The 15,049-nt window shown below is 36.4% G+C and overlaps 1 protein-coding gene across 4 annotated transcripts in view; it reads right to left on the minus strand.

Moving 5' to 3' along the window:
* UGGT2 (UDP-glucose glycoprotein glucosyltransferase 2) overlaps positions 1-15,049 on the minus strand; it is a 152,012-nt gene that overhangs the window by 84,568 nt on the left and 52,395 nt on the right. For all 4 annotated transcript variants that reach the window (XM_070799909.1, XM_070799907.1, XM_070799908.1 and 1 more), the window contains exons 12-15: positions 9,986-10,136; positions 3,551-3,670; positions 2,584-2,669; positions 1,907-2,042 (exon numbers count right to left, since the gene is read on the minus strand). In XM_070799909.1, coding sequence (XP_070656010.1) covers positions 1,907-2,042; positions 2,584-2,669; positions 3,551-3,670; positions 9,986-10,136 — 493 coding nt within the window. The remainder of the gene's footprint in view (positions 1-1,906; positions 2,043-2,583; positions 2,670-3,550; positions 3,671-9,985; positions 10,137-15,049) is intronic.

The following is a 15,049-nucleotide window of genomic DNA, read 5'->3' on the forward strand; positions in this document are numbered from 1 at the left end:
TTCACTTTCATCAAGAGGCTTTTTAGTTCTTCTTCACTTTCTGCCATAAGGGTGGTGTCAACCGCATATGTGAGGTTATTGATACTTCTCCTGGCAATCTATTGGTGAAGCACAATTTTCCTCCCAATGTCATCTCCCTCTATTCCCTCAGAAGCAAGCATCATCTTGTTTATATTTACCATTTCCTTACCTTTTAAGTTCTAGAGTTTTATCTGAATGTATTTCCAGGCACTATGATATTTAGTTTTGTTTGCTTTTTGAGCTTTAAATAGTACATGGTAATATGTCGGCCTTCTATACTTTCATTATGCCTCTAATACATCCATAATTTTAGCATATCATGATCCATCATGTGAAATGATTAAATTTTACTGATTAATATGGATTATATATATATATATAGTATACCAATATACCATATATATGTAGTTTCCAGTTTGTTGCTATTGTGCATGATTCTGCTAATAGTCTCCTACAGCAACGATTTGTCTCAAAGTATGTGTGTGTGCATGTGTGTAGGGAATATGCAAATTTAACCTCAAATTTTGAAGAACTACAATTGTTTCTCAAAGTGGTTATACCAATTCATATTCTTATAGGCAGTGTAACAGTGTAAAGGAATTTCCATTGTTATCCATTCTCATTAATGTATGATACTGTCAGCTTTCTTAATTACTGCCAGATTATCGGAGATAAGATATATCTCAGGGTAAGCTTTATTTGCATTTTTATGATTTCCGAGATACTCAGTTACCATTAATTGTAATAAACATTTACTTACTTTAATAATTTCAATACATTTTGGCTTCACATTAATGTATCCTCTAATATTTTGAAAAATCTATGTATTTTTTTCATTGGGTTTTTCAATTTGCAGGAAGTCTAATACATATCATGTACTGCAAATATTTCTCTTCCTTGGAACTTTTTCCTTCACTACTTTGTGATATCTGTTTTATGATATCTGATGAACAATGCACTGGTTTTCATTTGTAAGTAGCTAAATCTATCAATATTCTGCTCAGACTCATAATTTTTAAAATATTATTGAGGAACCTTAACTCCTTTGGGGTCCTAATTTCTTTCTAACATCTTAATGCTTTGTTTTTCACACTAAGTTTTTAAACTACCTGACATTATTTTTTACATAAGGTGTGAGATCCTATCTGTTTGTACCAGATTATCATTAACTGCCCAGCTACGAGCTGTTTAAGTCCATTCCAATATGATAGGAAGTTATAATAATGGTTGACAAGCCATAGAACAATAAATATAAAAATCAATAGATTTTTAAAGCTATAATCTGACTCTCTTAACACCAACAATACAGTTCTTTAATGCATTTATATTTCCATTATGAGCCATAAGAGAGCCAGCATTATAAAATAATCTTCTTACCTCATGTTACTTCCTTAATCAGATTCTTACCAATTTCTTAGTTTGTCAGATTCAGTATCAATCTTATCGTTTATCATTTTGATACCAATTTGCTGCCATGAAGTTTTTCTCCTTTGAAAATCTCTACGAAGTCTTATAAATTTTGCCACTTAGAACATTTAAATTTGAAATAATCTTCTCCATTCATGATTTTATTCAAAACCCAGTTCAAGAATTCTCTAATTATTTTCTATCAATATGCTTCCTCTAAATTTATGTATAGAATTTATGTTCCTTTATCAGTTGGGTAAACGTAAACAAATTCAGATTTTGGCAGAGCCTCAGTTGCCTTGTTTATAAAGTGGGGACAATATTGTGTACTTAAGCTGAGAGTTGCAAGAATCAAATTCATCTTGTGCACTAATCTATCATGACAGTTTTTATAAACTGTTAAAACAAATAGTAATAATGATAACAACACAAAAACACTCTACATTCTGAAGAAACTATATGTAGTGCATTAACTCACATGTACTATGAACATAAACGCTTGTGATACACCATTCTCTTCTGCAATATAATTGAAAGCTCGCCAAAGGGCAACTCCAATATCTTTTTTTCCATCAACCTCATCATCTGTATTAACAATGAACACAAAACCAATTCTAGGAAAGAAGATGAATAAGAAATGTTACAACTCCCTCTTGAACCATAACAAACCACTTATTTTAAACATTATTAGACTTAAACATCTAGATGGAGGGAATAAGTTAACAGATGGGGTAAAGAAGAGTATCACTGTTTGAAAAGGTTTGATTTGTAATGACTATTCACCAAAATTCTCATCTCTGTAGGAGTCTTCCAAAATTTAAAACTCTCTGGTAGTGACATTATCAAGTGGCTACTTTTTTTTCCAGAAAAAAAAGGCGGGGGGCCGAGAAGTGTACTCTTAACACAACCATAGGAAATGGATCTATCTTTAAGCACCCAAAGTGACAAGATCATTCTCTCAGGAAGGTAATACAGTAAACAAGATTAGCAAGCAGGTGTGATTAACAGAGTCTATCATAAGGGTGTATGATTATGATTCTTCACAACATACAGCACTGAGATAACATCACTTTGAATTCCACATTAACACCCTGTGTAACACAACGTGAACATCACTGGATTTCCTTCAATTGACAGTTATAAATTGACAATTACCTAAGAGGAATTTTATGATGATAGAAAAGTTCAGCAACTTTTATAAAATCCATGGTATATTCTTGAGCAGGATCAATAAACAGAACCTAAAAAAAAGTAGACAGTCTATAATCACCATTTTAACACTTTACAATTTTTATGAAGTTGAAATTTAATATAATTTCTGTAACTAAAAGTATGAAATTCAAGGTACAATTTCTTAAAACTTTCTAGTAAAGAATTTTGAGGAATGTATATAGGAGTTTCATAGTTTATGATGAATTTCTAAAAGCTATCCACTCAAATATAATAATACATGAAATTTAATCAGATTACTCATCTTCTTTTTGAAGCACAGCTCAAAGTAAATGTTTTCGTTTTTTTTTATTGGAAGTGAAATACCTTATTCTAAGTTTTCACTGGATTTTCTGTGATAAATTTTTAAAAAAAGAAACAAATTGAATTTTGACCAAAAAAATAATGGCTTAACATCTGCTGTAGGAACTAAGATATTCACTTACTATGTGAAAAACTGTAAAAGCCCTAGATGTTTTCTCCACAGTTTAAATTTCTGTAAGGTTACCTAACACTGTAATAATGAACATTTATATGCACAGATTACAAAGTAGTATTTATTTTTCCCTTAAATGTACTGAAATTTATTAATTCTTATAGAAGCAAAGTTTGATCATAAATTCCTTTTAGAAAATTTAATAGTAACCCATCAACTTAATATTGGTATTATAAAGGTACATGGGGATAAAACAATAAAAGGCAGGTATAAACAATAAAACAATAAACAGGTATAAAACAATAAAAGGCCTGCTAGCTTGTGAAACCTAGTCAGCCATGCCACCTCAAGCTTATTACATTAGGCAAATACTTCCTTATTACTCAGATGCCTAATTACCAACAGCAAGGTAGTACCAAAAAAACCAGTGATATCTTTATAAAAGATGCACACAAAATTTCAAAATATAAAACTCACCAAATTATGAAAATTACGCCTTATGAAAGGTATACTTCCAGGGAATACTGGTTTCAAAAGTTCCTGGTAACTTGAAGGCCATGTTAAATACATCTCATCAGTTTCTAAGTTATTAACCCACTAGAAAAGAATCCAGAAAGCTGTGAAAGCTATATTAATACTTAAATCATTTTCAAAGCCAAATCTGACTTTATCAAATAGCAAGTGAAATATACCTAAGATTTTCTACATTTCTGATTAAGTATAAGAAGCTAGATGAATATTCTATAAGGAACAAACATTATGTGCAACAATTTTACATTCCCATAGCCTTTACATCACATTTCCTTTGAAACAATTGACTATTTACTTGTTTGCTTTTCATATTAAAAAATTAAACTATATTAAATAGTCTTCATAAACCATTTAAGGTATAGGAGGCAATGAGGTCATTCACCTCTCTAAAATTTAAAAGCTTGGACATAAGGAAAATAAAATGACTTAGAAAAATTAAATTTTTAAAACCGACACTTAGGACATCCAGTTCTAATCAAGGTGGAATAGCTTATATTTAACTGGCTCTCTCTCCTGAAACAATGACAACAGGAAGACAAAACCATTGTTTAGAGGCTTGGAGGTATGGGTCAATCAACAATCAAGAACTAAGGAGCTACAACCCTTGAAAGCAGGAGGAACATGAGGCAAGCACCACATTCGCCTCAATTTTGTTCCTGGGGGCATTTTCACAACTGCAGTCTGAAGGAAGATAATTCAAACAGCAAATGACACTCTGGCTCTCCAATATGGAAAAGATATATGATGTGAGTATTTTATCCCCTTGGTGGTGAATTATATTTTTTTTATTTCAAGTGAGAAACCAGCATTATGCTTTATGCATCAGTCCCACTGAACTTGAATTCACGACTGGAGGTTGAGTAGCTTTTGATGTGGATCAAAACAGCTGAATGGGTTTATTTAAAATGCAGATTCCTTGGCACCACTTCAGACCTACTAAATAATTCCCACTCAAAACAAGTGCCCTACGTGATTCTTATCACAAATACTAAAGTTAGAAAACTATAGAAATGACACAATTTATGGCCATGAGTGCTGGGTGAAGCAGTTGAGGTGATATCCGGATCAGTTTTGGAGAACTATGGAGACAACACGGGAAATCACGTTGACTAGGTCCCCAGACACTGACTGCCCTGCCTCTAGTCTCAGGTGAGCATACACACAGAAGCAGCAACAGGAACTAGAAGGGCGCCTCACAAAGTCGTGTGCAGAACTGGCACTGACAGTCCAAAGACCTACCTCCATCTGTTCTGCTGGTCATAACTCAGGCCCTGGCTATCTACTAGGCTTCCAAGATACTGAAAAGAAGATGTTGTCATTTATTGATTAGAACCTGTAAAACAACCTCAACATCCAGGGAGTTATACAAGTCAACAAAGAATCACAGGATAGGTCAATCTGTTAGAGGCTGATACTCATTCTGAGGGAAGCAAAGACTTATAGTTCACATCTTTTGAGTTCTTTTGGGGGAGTGACATTAGCTAAAACATCTAAGTAAGAAATTCCAAAACTTCATCCTCATACAAAAACATGGAAAAACTAGAAAATCTGTGGGAATGATCATTTTTAGAACCATGAAAACCAATCAAAATTTTACAGCAACCCTGAGAGTGTTTATTCAAGAAAAAAATGCTGAATTTCAGTAAGAACACTGAGATTTGTGGTATTGTAATAATTTACCTCAATCCCATTTACTGCTACCAGCCTAAACAGTAGCCTTGAAAATGACAGCTCACACTCCAGTACCAATATTGGAAGCAGGAGAATGGGCTTTATTCTGAAAGAACTGTAACTTTTTGTCTGAACTGTCTGGTGACTTCCTAGAAAACCTTCTGAAAAGTCTTGCCTTTACCTTGCCTCACTCATAATTTGCCTAGTATGAAAGCTGTTACTCTAATTTATGTAAAACATTTACTGGAAAATGTTTAGACACTCCTGAAATAGAAAATCGTTGGAATACACGTTGAAGTAACTACAAACCTAGTGAGGAAAGGTTGGGAAATGGGAAATAGGGCTTTGAGAGGTTCTGATGAATTCCTGGGAATGTACAAGGCCATGGACATGCTCAGGAAAGACCGAGAGAAGGCCGAAAATTCTCACTTCTGGTTGACTTTCAAGCTCTATGCAAACAAGAATTGAAGGTGAATGCAGAGATGCAGACCGCCTGGTTGAATGTTCAGTGTGTGCTACTCTCCCTCCCTCCACGTGTGACACACACAAAGCACCTCTGTCCAGATGCAAAGATTGGGAGATTTTCTGGTTCCAGGTATTTAAGTAAAATCTCGGTCCAGTAGTTAGCAGATGAATAGGCTAACCTAACAGAGATTTCTGTGGCCACACATGAAAAAGAATACAGACTCTATAAAATGAGTCACTATTAAACAACAGCAAACAGCAATAATCACAAATCCCAGGGAGGGGTGAGAATCTGACTTCTAGGAAGTGCCACAGTATTCAGTATTTCAACAACAAAAAAATAAAAGGCAATGAAAAATTCTAAATTAAACGTAAGGAAACAATTCCATTTATAGTAACATCAGAAAGTGTAAAATACTTAAAAATAATTTAACAACCCTGAAACTTACACTGAAAGCTGCAAAACACTGTTGAAAGAAATTACGCTAAATAAATGGAAAGGCACCTCACATTCACGGATTGGAAGATGTCTAAATAGCAACTGTAATATGTCTAAATGGCAATATTCCTTAAATAATTTATCGATTCAACAAAATATCAATAAAAATTCCAGCTTGTCTTTTTTTTTTTTTTAACAGAAATGGACAAGCTCATTCCATAATTCAAAAAGAAAGGAAAAAGGTGTAAAATGCCAAGACAATCTTAAAGATGAAGAATAAAGTTGTAGGACTTTAAAAATTAAAAATTCACAATTTTTAAAGTCACTACAAAGCTACAGTAAAAAAAATAAACAGTCTGGTGCTGGAGATATAGATCAACAGAACTGAACTCAAAGTCCAGAAATAAACCCACATGTCTAGTCAACTGATTAACAGCATCATTATTGGACGAGGACAAGGAAATTTGCCTTTATGACTGTGGGGTGTGGTTGTCAAGTTACACTCTTAACTAAAATACAAAAAATAGTTGTAAGGGTAGTTCTGCTACAATATGACCGAAGACCCCACCACTGTGGGTGGTCTGGCACCATGAACTAAAAAGAAATTACAATCCAGAGGAGCCAAACACATAATCCTATGATACTTTTTACTGACTTTTCACATACCTGAGGTACTATATAAAGGCTGCAAACACACAGCAATTAAAGTAGATAAAATCTAAACTGTGACTCCTGAAGTCTGAGATAGAGAAACCTGAAATGATAAGTCAGGGATGGAAGAAAACTAATAACCCTTAAGTTCTTCCTCAATTCTCAACCAGACTTTTAGGAAATAAACTGCCAACCCCTCATATTTTGAGGGGGAGGGTATAAACACAGAAATCAGAAATGACTTAACTCAGAGACTCAGCTTTGTCTGTAAAGACAAAAACTAAGAAGAGAGACAGATTCGGGGGGAAAACAATTTAAAGCAAAGTACTGCATTCATTCATGAATAACTTTGTTTTGACATTAAGATATTCAGCAATTTTTGGGGGGCATACTTCCTATTAAATAAGATGGTTTTTCCTGTGGTCATGTATGGATGTGAGAGTTGGACTGTGAAGAAGGCTGAGCGCCAAAGAATTGATGCTTTGGAACTGTGGTGATGGAGAAGACCCTTGAGAGTCCCTTGGACTGCAAGGAGATCCAACCAGTCCATTCTGAAGGAGATCAGCCCTGGGATTTCTTTGGAGGAATGATGCTAAAGCTGAAACTTCAGTACTTTGGCCACCTCATGCGAAGAGCTGACTCATTGGAAAAGACTCTGATGCTTTTGAGAGGGATTGGGGGCAGGAGGAGAAGGGGACGACAGAGGATGAGATGGCTGGATGGCATCACGGACTCGATGGACATGAGTCTGAGTGAACTCCGGGAGTTGGTGATGGACAGGGAGGCCTGGCGTGCTGTGATTCATGGGGTCGCAAAGAGTCGGACACGACTGAGCGACTGAACTGAACTGAACCGATGAATGTTGACGGTATTTAACAAAGTCCTGGAGTGGGGGGCACTTACATTCCATTGGAAAAAGATTATAAACGAATACATATCATAATGGGTGGTAGCAAATGCTATGAAGCAAAAATAAAGCTTACGTGTGAGCTAATTTTGCCGCTCTAACAGACCAAGTTGAACAATACTGAGACCTCAGAGGTCTGCATTTTGTGCCAGTTAATCTTTCTGGAGGTAGCTAGAGAATTAAGTCTCAGAAACAATTTTCTATTCAGACAGGCACTTTCCAAGTGTAAAAATAGAAGCATCTGAGACATAAAGCTTCCCTTAATAGTATGTAAAATAGATACTTTAAAAATTACTAGCCTTAGAAGGGATGAAATTCTTATACATGCTACAATATGGATGAACCTTGAAAACATCATGGTGAGTGAAACAAGTCAGGCATAATTGGACAAATATCATATGACTACTCTTACATGCAGTATGGGAAGAGGCAAATTCACAGAGACAAAAAGTAGAACAGAGGTTACCAGGCACTTAAGGGAGAAGGGAATGGGTATCTATTTGAAATGATGAAGTTCTGGAAACAGATAATGGTGACAGTTGGACAAGACTGTGAATATATTTAATGCCAATGAATTACAGACTTAAAATGCCTAACAGAGCATTACCTTATATTATATTTTACCTCAATAAAAATTACTTCCAAGAAGTTCCTTGGAAAAGAATGCCTCCTCATAGTGTCCAAGAGCTGGGCAAGAGAGGAGTCTTTATAGCATACAGGAGGAGACTCTGTGGGCGGTGTGGGCAACGGGAACAGCATCAGGAGACTGCTCCCCCCATGTGACTGACCATCTTCCACAGCCAACCTTGGAGGATAAGGATGCTATTTCATAAATGGAGTTGGAAAGTTTCTTTACAGGTCTATTTGTTATGTTGAGAATAGCTTTGAAAATTACTTCCTTCATTTTATCTCACCCCAATTTTTGTGAAAATGGTCAAAAGCATAAATGCTTAAAATAAAAGGCACAAAGAATTAAAGTAACTATCATGGTCATTCCTCTTACTGATAAAAACATTATTAGAAAAAGATATCTGTTATTGAGTATAAAGAGATCCAAGTAAGAGTAAAATTCAGTCAGTGAGAGGGCATGGTCTAAACAGTAGTTAAAAAAAAAAAAAACCTGGAGCCAACAAACAAGTAACTTATAAAACTGTCCTAGAAAATACAATGGTCCAACTGACAAATAACGGATGTAGTTTGTCTTCAGTCGGAGGTCTCCGATGTTCAGGCAACGCAGCAGTTCTTTGGTGCTGTTATCATTCCCTGATTCCTGGATGGCTGACTAACTCTATAGGTGGGAAGATTGTTCTGGCCGGAAAAGGAGGAAGTAAGCCATTTCCACCTATTAGGCCATACCATGGACTATTTTTATGCTTTAAAGAAGGAAAAGTGATGTGATCAGATATCAAAAAAATTCACTTAGGCTGTAATACATGGACCAGAACATCAGGAAGCCACCACAAATTGTTGGGCAAGATTTTCACTATATTAAGGTGGTATTCATATATTCCTCAGGTATTAACCATTTGGTATTTTGTTGCTGCTGTTGCTTAGGCAGTTATTCTGTTGTTCTCATTTTACCTTTAAAGCTGGAAAGGATACTGAATGAGCTGCGTAGATATTCTCCTGAGGAAGTACAGAGAATACAAGAAAGGGGAAAGGAAGATCTACGGGGGAGAAGGAATGAGTCTAGTTTTACTTTTTCTTCTCACTCCTATAACCTCTTTCAAAATGCTTAAATTAATTCTAAAGTCTGCCAATATCTGGTTTTAAGTCTTAAGTCTACTAAAGGCTTTTTGGTTTTTTTTTCTTTTTGACTGGTTGATACTTTATTTATTTTTTTTAATTTTATTTTTAAACTTTACATAATTGTATTAGTTTTGCCAAATATCAAAATGAATCCGCCACAGGTATACATGTGTTCCCCATCCTGAACCCTCCTCCCTCCTCCCTCCCCATACCATCCCTCTGGGTCGTCCCAGTGCTCTAGCCCCAAGCATCCAGTATCGTGCATCGATCCTGGACTGGCATCTCGTTTCATACATGATATTTTACATGTTTCAATGCCATTCTCCCAAATCTTTCCACCCTCTCCCTCTCCCACAGAGTCCATAAGACTGTTCTATATATCAGTGTCTCTTTTGCTGTCTCGTACACAGGGTTATTGTTACCATCTTTCTAAATTCCATATATATGCGTTAGTATACTGTATTGGTGTTTTAAAATGAGAAATTACAGGAGCACTTACCATGATAGAAGAATGTCTAATATCCAGTGCATAGGTATGATCCCAACTACGTGTGCTTAATTTTAAAAACTTGCTCATATCTTCTCCTTTGAGCCCAAGACTGTGAAGACCATTCATCATTTTTCCTTCCAGTTTCAGCATATCCAAAAGACTTTAGGTTTAAAGAAAAGAAATGTTTTACTTTGATTTGCCAAAATTTTTTATTAAATCCTTTAAAGTTCATAGATATCTCAAAGCATTAGAAACAAGTTTCTCTGGTATTTTTATTAATAGCAGAAAAACACATTATTAAACTCATTAACAAATAGGACAAGAATTTCTAATTAGTTATCTAGTGTAAACTATGCTGAGTTTTTTTTTAAGTTATAACAAAATCTTCTTTAAAGGGCAAGACATTAAGGTATATATATATTATATTCCTTCACCAAAGAAGTGAAAATATGTTCATTCCTGAGCAAGCCAAAAATGAAGGGAAAAAATACAGTAGAGGTCATTCTCTTGATACAAAAAACAAGATCAAACATGACCTAAAATACAAAGTTTCATAAAAGTATGAAAGTTCACATGTTTAGAATACATATTAAAATTTCTAATTGCATATATAATAATTTGATAGCTCTTAGTACTACTAATGTTAGAAAGTATCATTGCTAAAAGTAACATCATCATCAGTAAAGGACCTTATTGACAAAGAGTCAGGGCAATTTGATACTTTAAACCACTGCTTATCAGGTTCACTCTGGATCTCATAACAACCTCAGGAAGTCTCAAGAGATGCCAATGAGACTCAGAGAGATGAAACCTCCTGCCTAGGAACTCAGCCAGTGGACTCGCAGAGCTGAGACACGAAGGCCATCTGCAAAGATAGGTAAGGCTGTACAGACCATGGTAAAATATGTTCATGTTGGGGAAGGTAAAATCTACTAGGCAAGGAGGAATTCTGATTATTACTTTTTGAAACCAAGTGTTTCTATTTATTATATTTAACCCAAGTGCTTCATTAAAAAATCCATTCATGGAAATCACCTTGCCTTTCAGAAATGAACAGAATCAGAATAAAGTGATATACGGGCTTTAGATATATATTCTTAGGGAGGACTATAGAAATCTACATTTAAAGAGAAGAGATCTAATATCTAAACTCCTAAGAAGGCTGTTTTAGAAGTATTTCAAGCTGGCCCATATGACATCAGCTCAGCATGTGTTCCTAGACAGTTCTGACTGTATTACAAAGTAGACTTTTTACCATTCCCTCCAAATGTATTAGAAGATGAGCGTGATAAAAAAAGCACCAGCTTGAATATCATAAATTACCAATAATAAGATTTAGTCGGGGCTATAACACTGCACTGAGTGTAGCTTCTTAAACTTCTTAATCCCTTTAAATTTTCTCTTTTGTAAAATAAGAATTGTGGATGGCACTGCCAATGTTCTCTCCATTTAAAAAATGTTATGATGCTTATTGAAGAGATACTTTTTATGTGATAGAATTATAACACTCTTCATAGCTTCTGTAACTACCATCTTTGTTATCACAACCTAGTTTTCAAGGAAACATATCAACAGAAAAACTAGATAGAGCTACGTGGTGTGGTACACTGAAAAGGGCATGAGATTTCAAACCTCGAAACCACTTGCTAGTTGTATCCCTATCTTTATGTGAGATCTGAGTCTTTGTTTCCCCATACATAAAAAGAGAACAGCAATAATCACCTGATAGGATATTACGATTAAATGAATTTACTACTAAGCACACAGTTGCTCTCAACAGCACCAGTTTCTTCCTTGCTCTTTTCAAATATTGAATTTTGGATACAAAATTAAAAAAAAAAAAAACCTGGTTCTTGAAATATAATATGTTTATCAGAAAAACTTATCTCTGTATTGTTAAATAACAAAAACTATTCTTCATGCTTCTCTTTTAATAGTTACTAGGAAAACAATAGAATGAAAAAGACTACAGAGATCTCTTCAAGAAAATTAGAGCTACCAAGGGAACATTTCATACAAAGATGGGCATAATAAAGGACAGAAAAGATATGGACCTAACAAAAGCACAAGATATTAAGAAGAGGTGGCAAGAATACTCAGAAGAACTATTTAAAAAAGATCTTCATGACCCAGATAATCACGATGATGTGATCACTCACCTAGAGCCAGACATCCTGGAATGCGAAGTCAAGTGGGCCTTAGGAAGCATCACTACAAATAAAGCTAGTGGAGGTGACAGAATTCCAGTTGAGCTATTTCAAATCCTGGAAGATGATGCTGTGAAAGTGCTACACTCAATATGCCAGCAAATTTGAAAACTCAGCAGTGGCCACAGGACTGGAAAAGGTCAGTTTTCATTCCGATCCCAAAGAAAAGCAATGCCAAAGAATGCTCAAACTACTGCACAATTGCACTCATCTCACACACTAGTAAAGTGATGCTTAAAATTCTCCAAGCCAGGCTTCAACAGCATGTGAACCATGAACTTCCAGATGTTCAAGCTGGTTTTAGAAAAGGCAGAGGAACCAGAAATCAAATTGCCAACATCTGCTGGATCATTGAAAAAGCGAGAGAGTTCCAGAAAAACATCTATTTCTGCTTTATTGACTATGCCAAAGCCTTTGACTGTGTGGACCACAAAAAATTCTGGGAAATTCTTCAAGAGATGGGAATACCAAACCACCTGACCTGCCTCTTGAGAAACCTCTATGCAGGTCAGGAAGCAACAGCTGGAACTGGACATGGAACAACAGACTGGTTCCAAATTGGGAAAGGAGTATGTCAATGCTGTATATTGTCACCCTGCTTATTTAACTTATATGTAGAATACATCATGAGAAATGCTGGACTGGATGAAGCACAAGCTGGAAGCAAGATTTCCAGGAGAAATATCAATGACCTCAGATATGCAGATACACCACCCTTATGGCAGAAAGCAAAGAGGAATTAAAAAGCCTCTTGATGAAAGTTAAAGAGGAGAGTGAAAAAGTTGGCTTAAAACTCAACATTAAGAAAACTAAGATCATGGCATCTGGTCCCATCACTTCATGGGAAATAGATGGGGAAAAAATGGAAACTGTTATAGAATTTATTTTGGGGGGCTCCAAAATCACTGCAGATGGTGACTGCAGCCATGAAATTAAAAGACACCTACTCCTTGGAAGAAAAGTTATGACCAACCCAGACAGTATATTAAAAAGCAGAGACATTACTTTGCCAACAAAGGTCTATCCAGTCAAAGCTATGGTTTTTCAAGTAGTGTATGGACGTGAGAGTTGGACTATAAAGAAAGCTGAACCTGAAAGAATTGATGCTTTTGAACTGTGGTGTTGGAGAAGACTCTTGAGAGTCCCTTGGACTGCAAGGAGATCCAACCAGTCCATCCTAAAGGAAATAAGTCCTGAATATTCATTAGAAGGATTGATGCTGAAGCTGAAACTCCCAATACTTTGGCCACCTGATGTGAAGAACTGACTCATTGGAAAAGACCCTGATGCTGGGAAAGACTGAAGGAGGGAGGAGAAGGGGACAACAGAGGATGAGATGCTGGATGGCATCATCCACTCAATGGACACGAGTCTGAGTCAGACACGACTGAGCAACTGAACTGAAATGACCATTAAATTTGCTTAGAACCTTTCACTGGCTTCTCCTGCCCTCAAGATAAAAGGCCAAAATGTGAAACCTGGTTCCACAATCTGTCCACCTGTGAAACCTAAGTACTGTCCAGCTCCTCCTCACTGCATACTCTGGCCATATTAGACCACGCATTTTCTCAAATATGTCATGTTTGCACAACCTCCACTCTCTACTCTGCCTGATTTATCCTTAAATATCACTTCCTTGAAGAAAACTGATATCCACTCCCCCCATCAAGAACAAGTTTAAAATTCTCAAAGCACTACACTTTATTTTTTAGAAACCTTATCACAATTATTATTAAATTTCAATTATCCCACTAGACCCTAAATTCTGTTTAAGACATTTCTGTCTTGTTCACCACTATACCCCCAATACCTAGCAGTCTCTATATCACAGAAAGCATTCAGACATTAGCCAAATCGAAATTTATTATTGAACTGATTTTACCACATTGAATTTTAAAGCTGCCCGCATTCAGTTCATTTCAGTTCAGTCACTCAGTCGTGTCCGACTCTTTGCGACCCCGTGAATCACAGCACGCCAGGCCTCCCTGTCCATCACCAACTCCCAGAGTTCACCCAGACTCACGTCCATCGAGTCAGTGATGCCATCCAGCCATCTCATCCTCTGTCGTCCCCTTCTCCTCCTGCCCCCAATCCCTCCCAGCATCAGAGTCTTTTCCAATGAGTCAACTCTTCATATGAGGTGGCCAAAGTACTGGAGTTTCAGCTTTAGCATCATTCCTTCCAAAGAAATCCCAGGGCTGATCTCCTTCAGAATGGACTGGTTGGATCTCCTTGCAGTCCAAGGGACTCTCAAGAGTCTTCTCCAACACCACAGTTCAAAAGCATCAATTCTTCGGTGCTCAGCCTTCTTCACAGTCCAATTCTCACATCCATACATGACCACAGGAAAAACCATAGCCTTGACTAGATGAACCTTTGTTGGCAAAGTAACGTCTCTGCTTTTGATAATGCTATGTAGGTTGGTCATAACTTTCCTTCCAAGGAGTAAGCGTCTTATAATTTCATGGCTGCAGTCACCATCTGCAGTGATTTTGGGGCCCAAAAAAATAAAGTCTGACACTGTTTCCACTGTTTCTCCATCTATTTCCCATGAAGTGATGGGACCGGATGCCATGAACTTTGTTTTCTGAATGTTGAACTTTAAGCCAACTTTTTCACTCTCCACTTTCACTTTCATCGAGAGGCTTTTTAGTTCCTCTTCACTTTCTGCCATAAGGGTGGTGTCATCTGCATATCTGAGGTTATTGATATTTCTCCCGGAAATCTTGCTTCCAGCTTGTGTTTCTTCCAGTCCAGCATTTCTCATGATGTACACTGCACATAAGTTAAATAAGCAGGGTGACAATATACAGCCTTGACGTACTTCTTTTCCTATTTGGAACCAGTCTGTTGTTCCATGTCCAGT

This window comes from Bos indicus, chromosome 12 (assembly GCF_029378745.1).
Source record: "Bos indicus isolate NIAB-ARS_2022 breed Sahiwal x Tharparkar chromosome 12, NIAB-ARS_B.indTharparkar_mat_pri_1.0, whole genome shotgun sequence".
NCBI lineage: Eukaryota > Metazoa > Chordata > Mammalia > Artiodactyla > Bovidae > Bos > Bos indicus.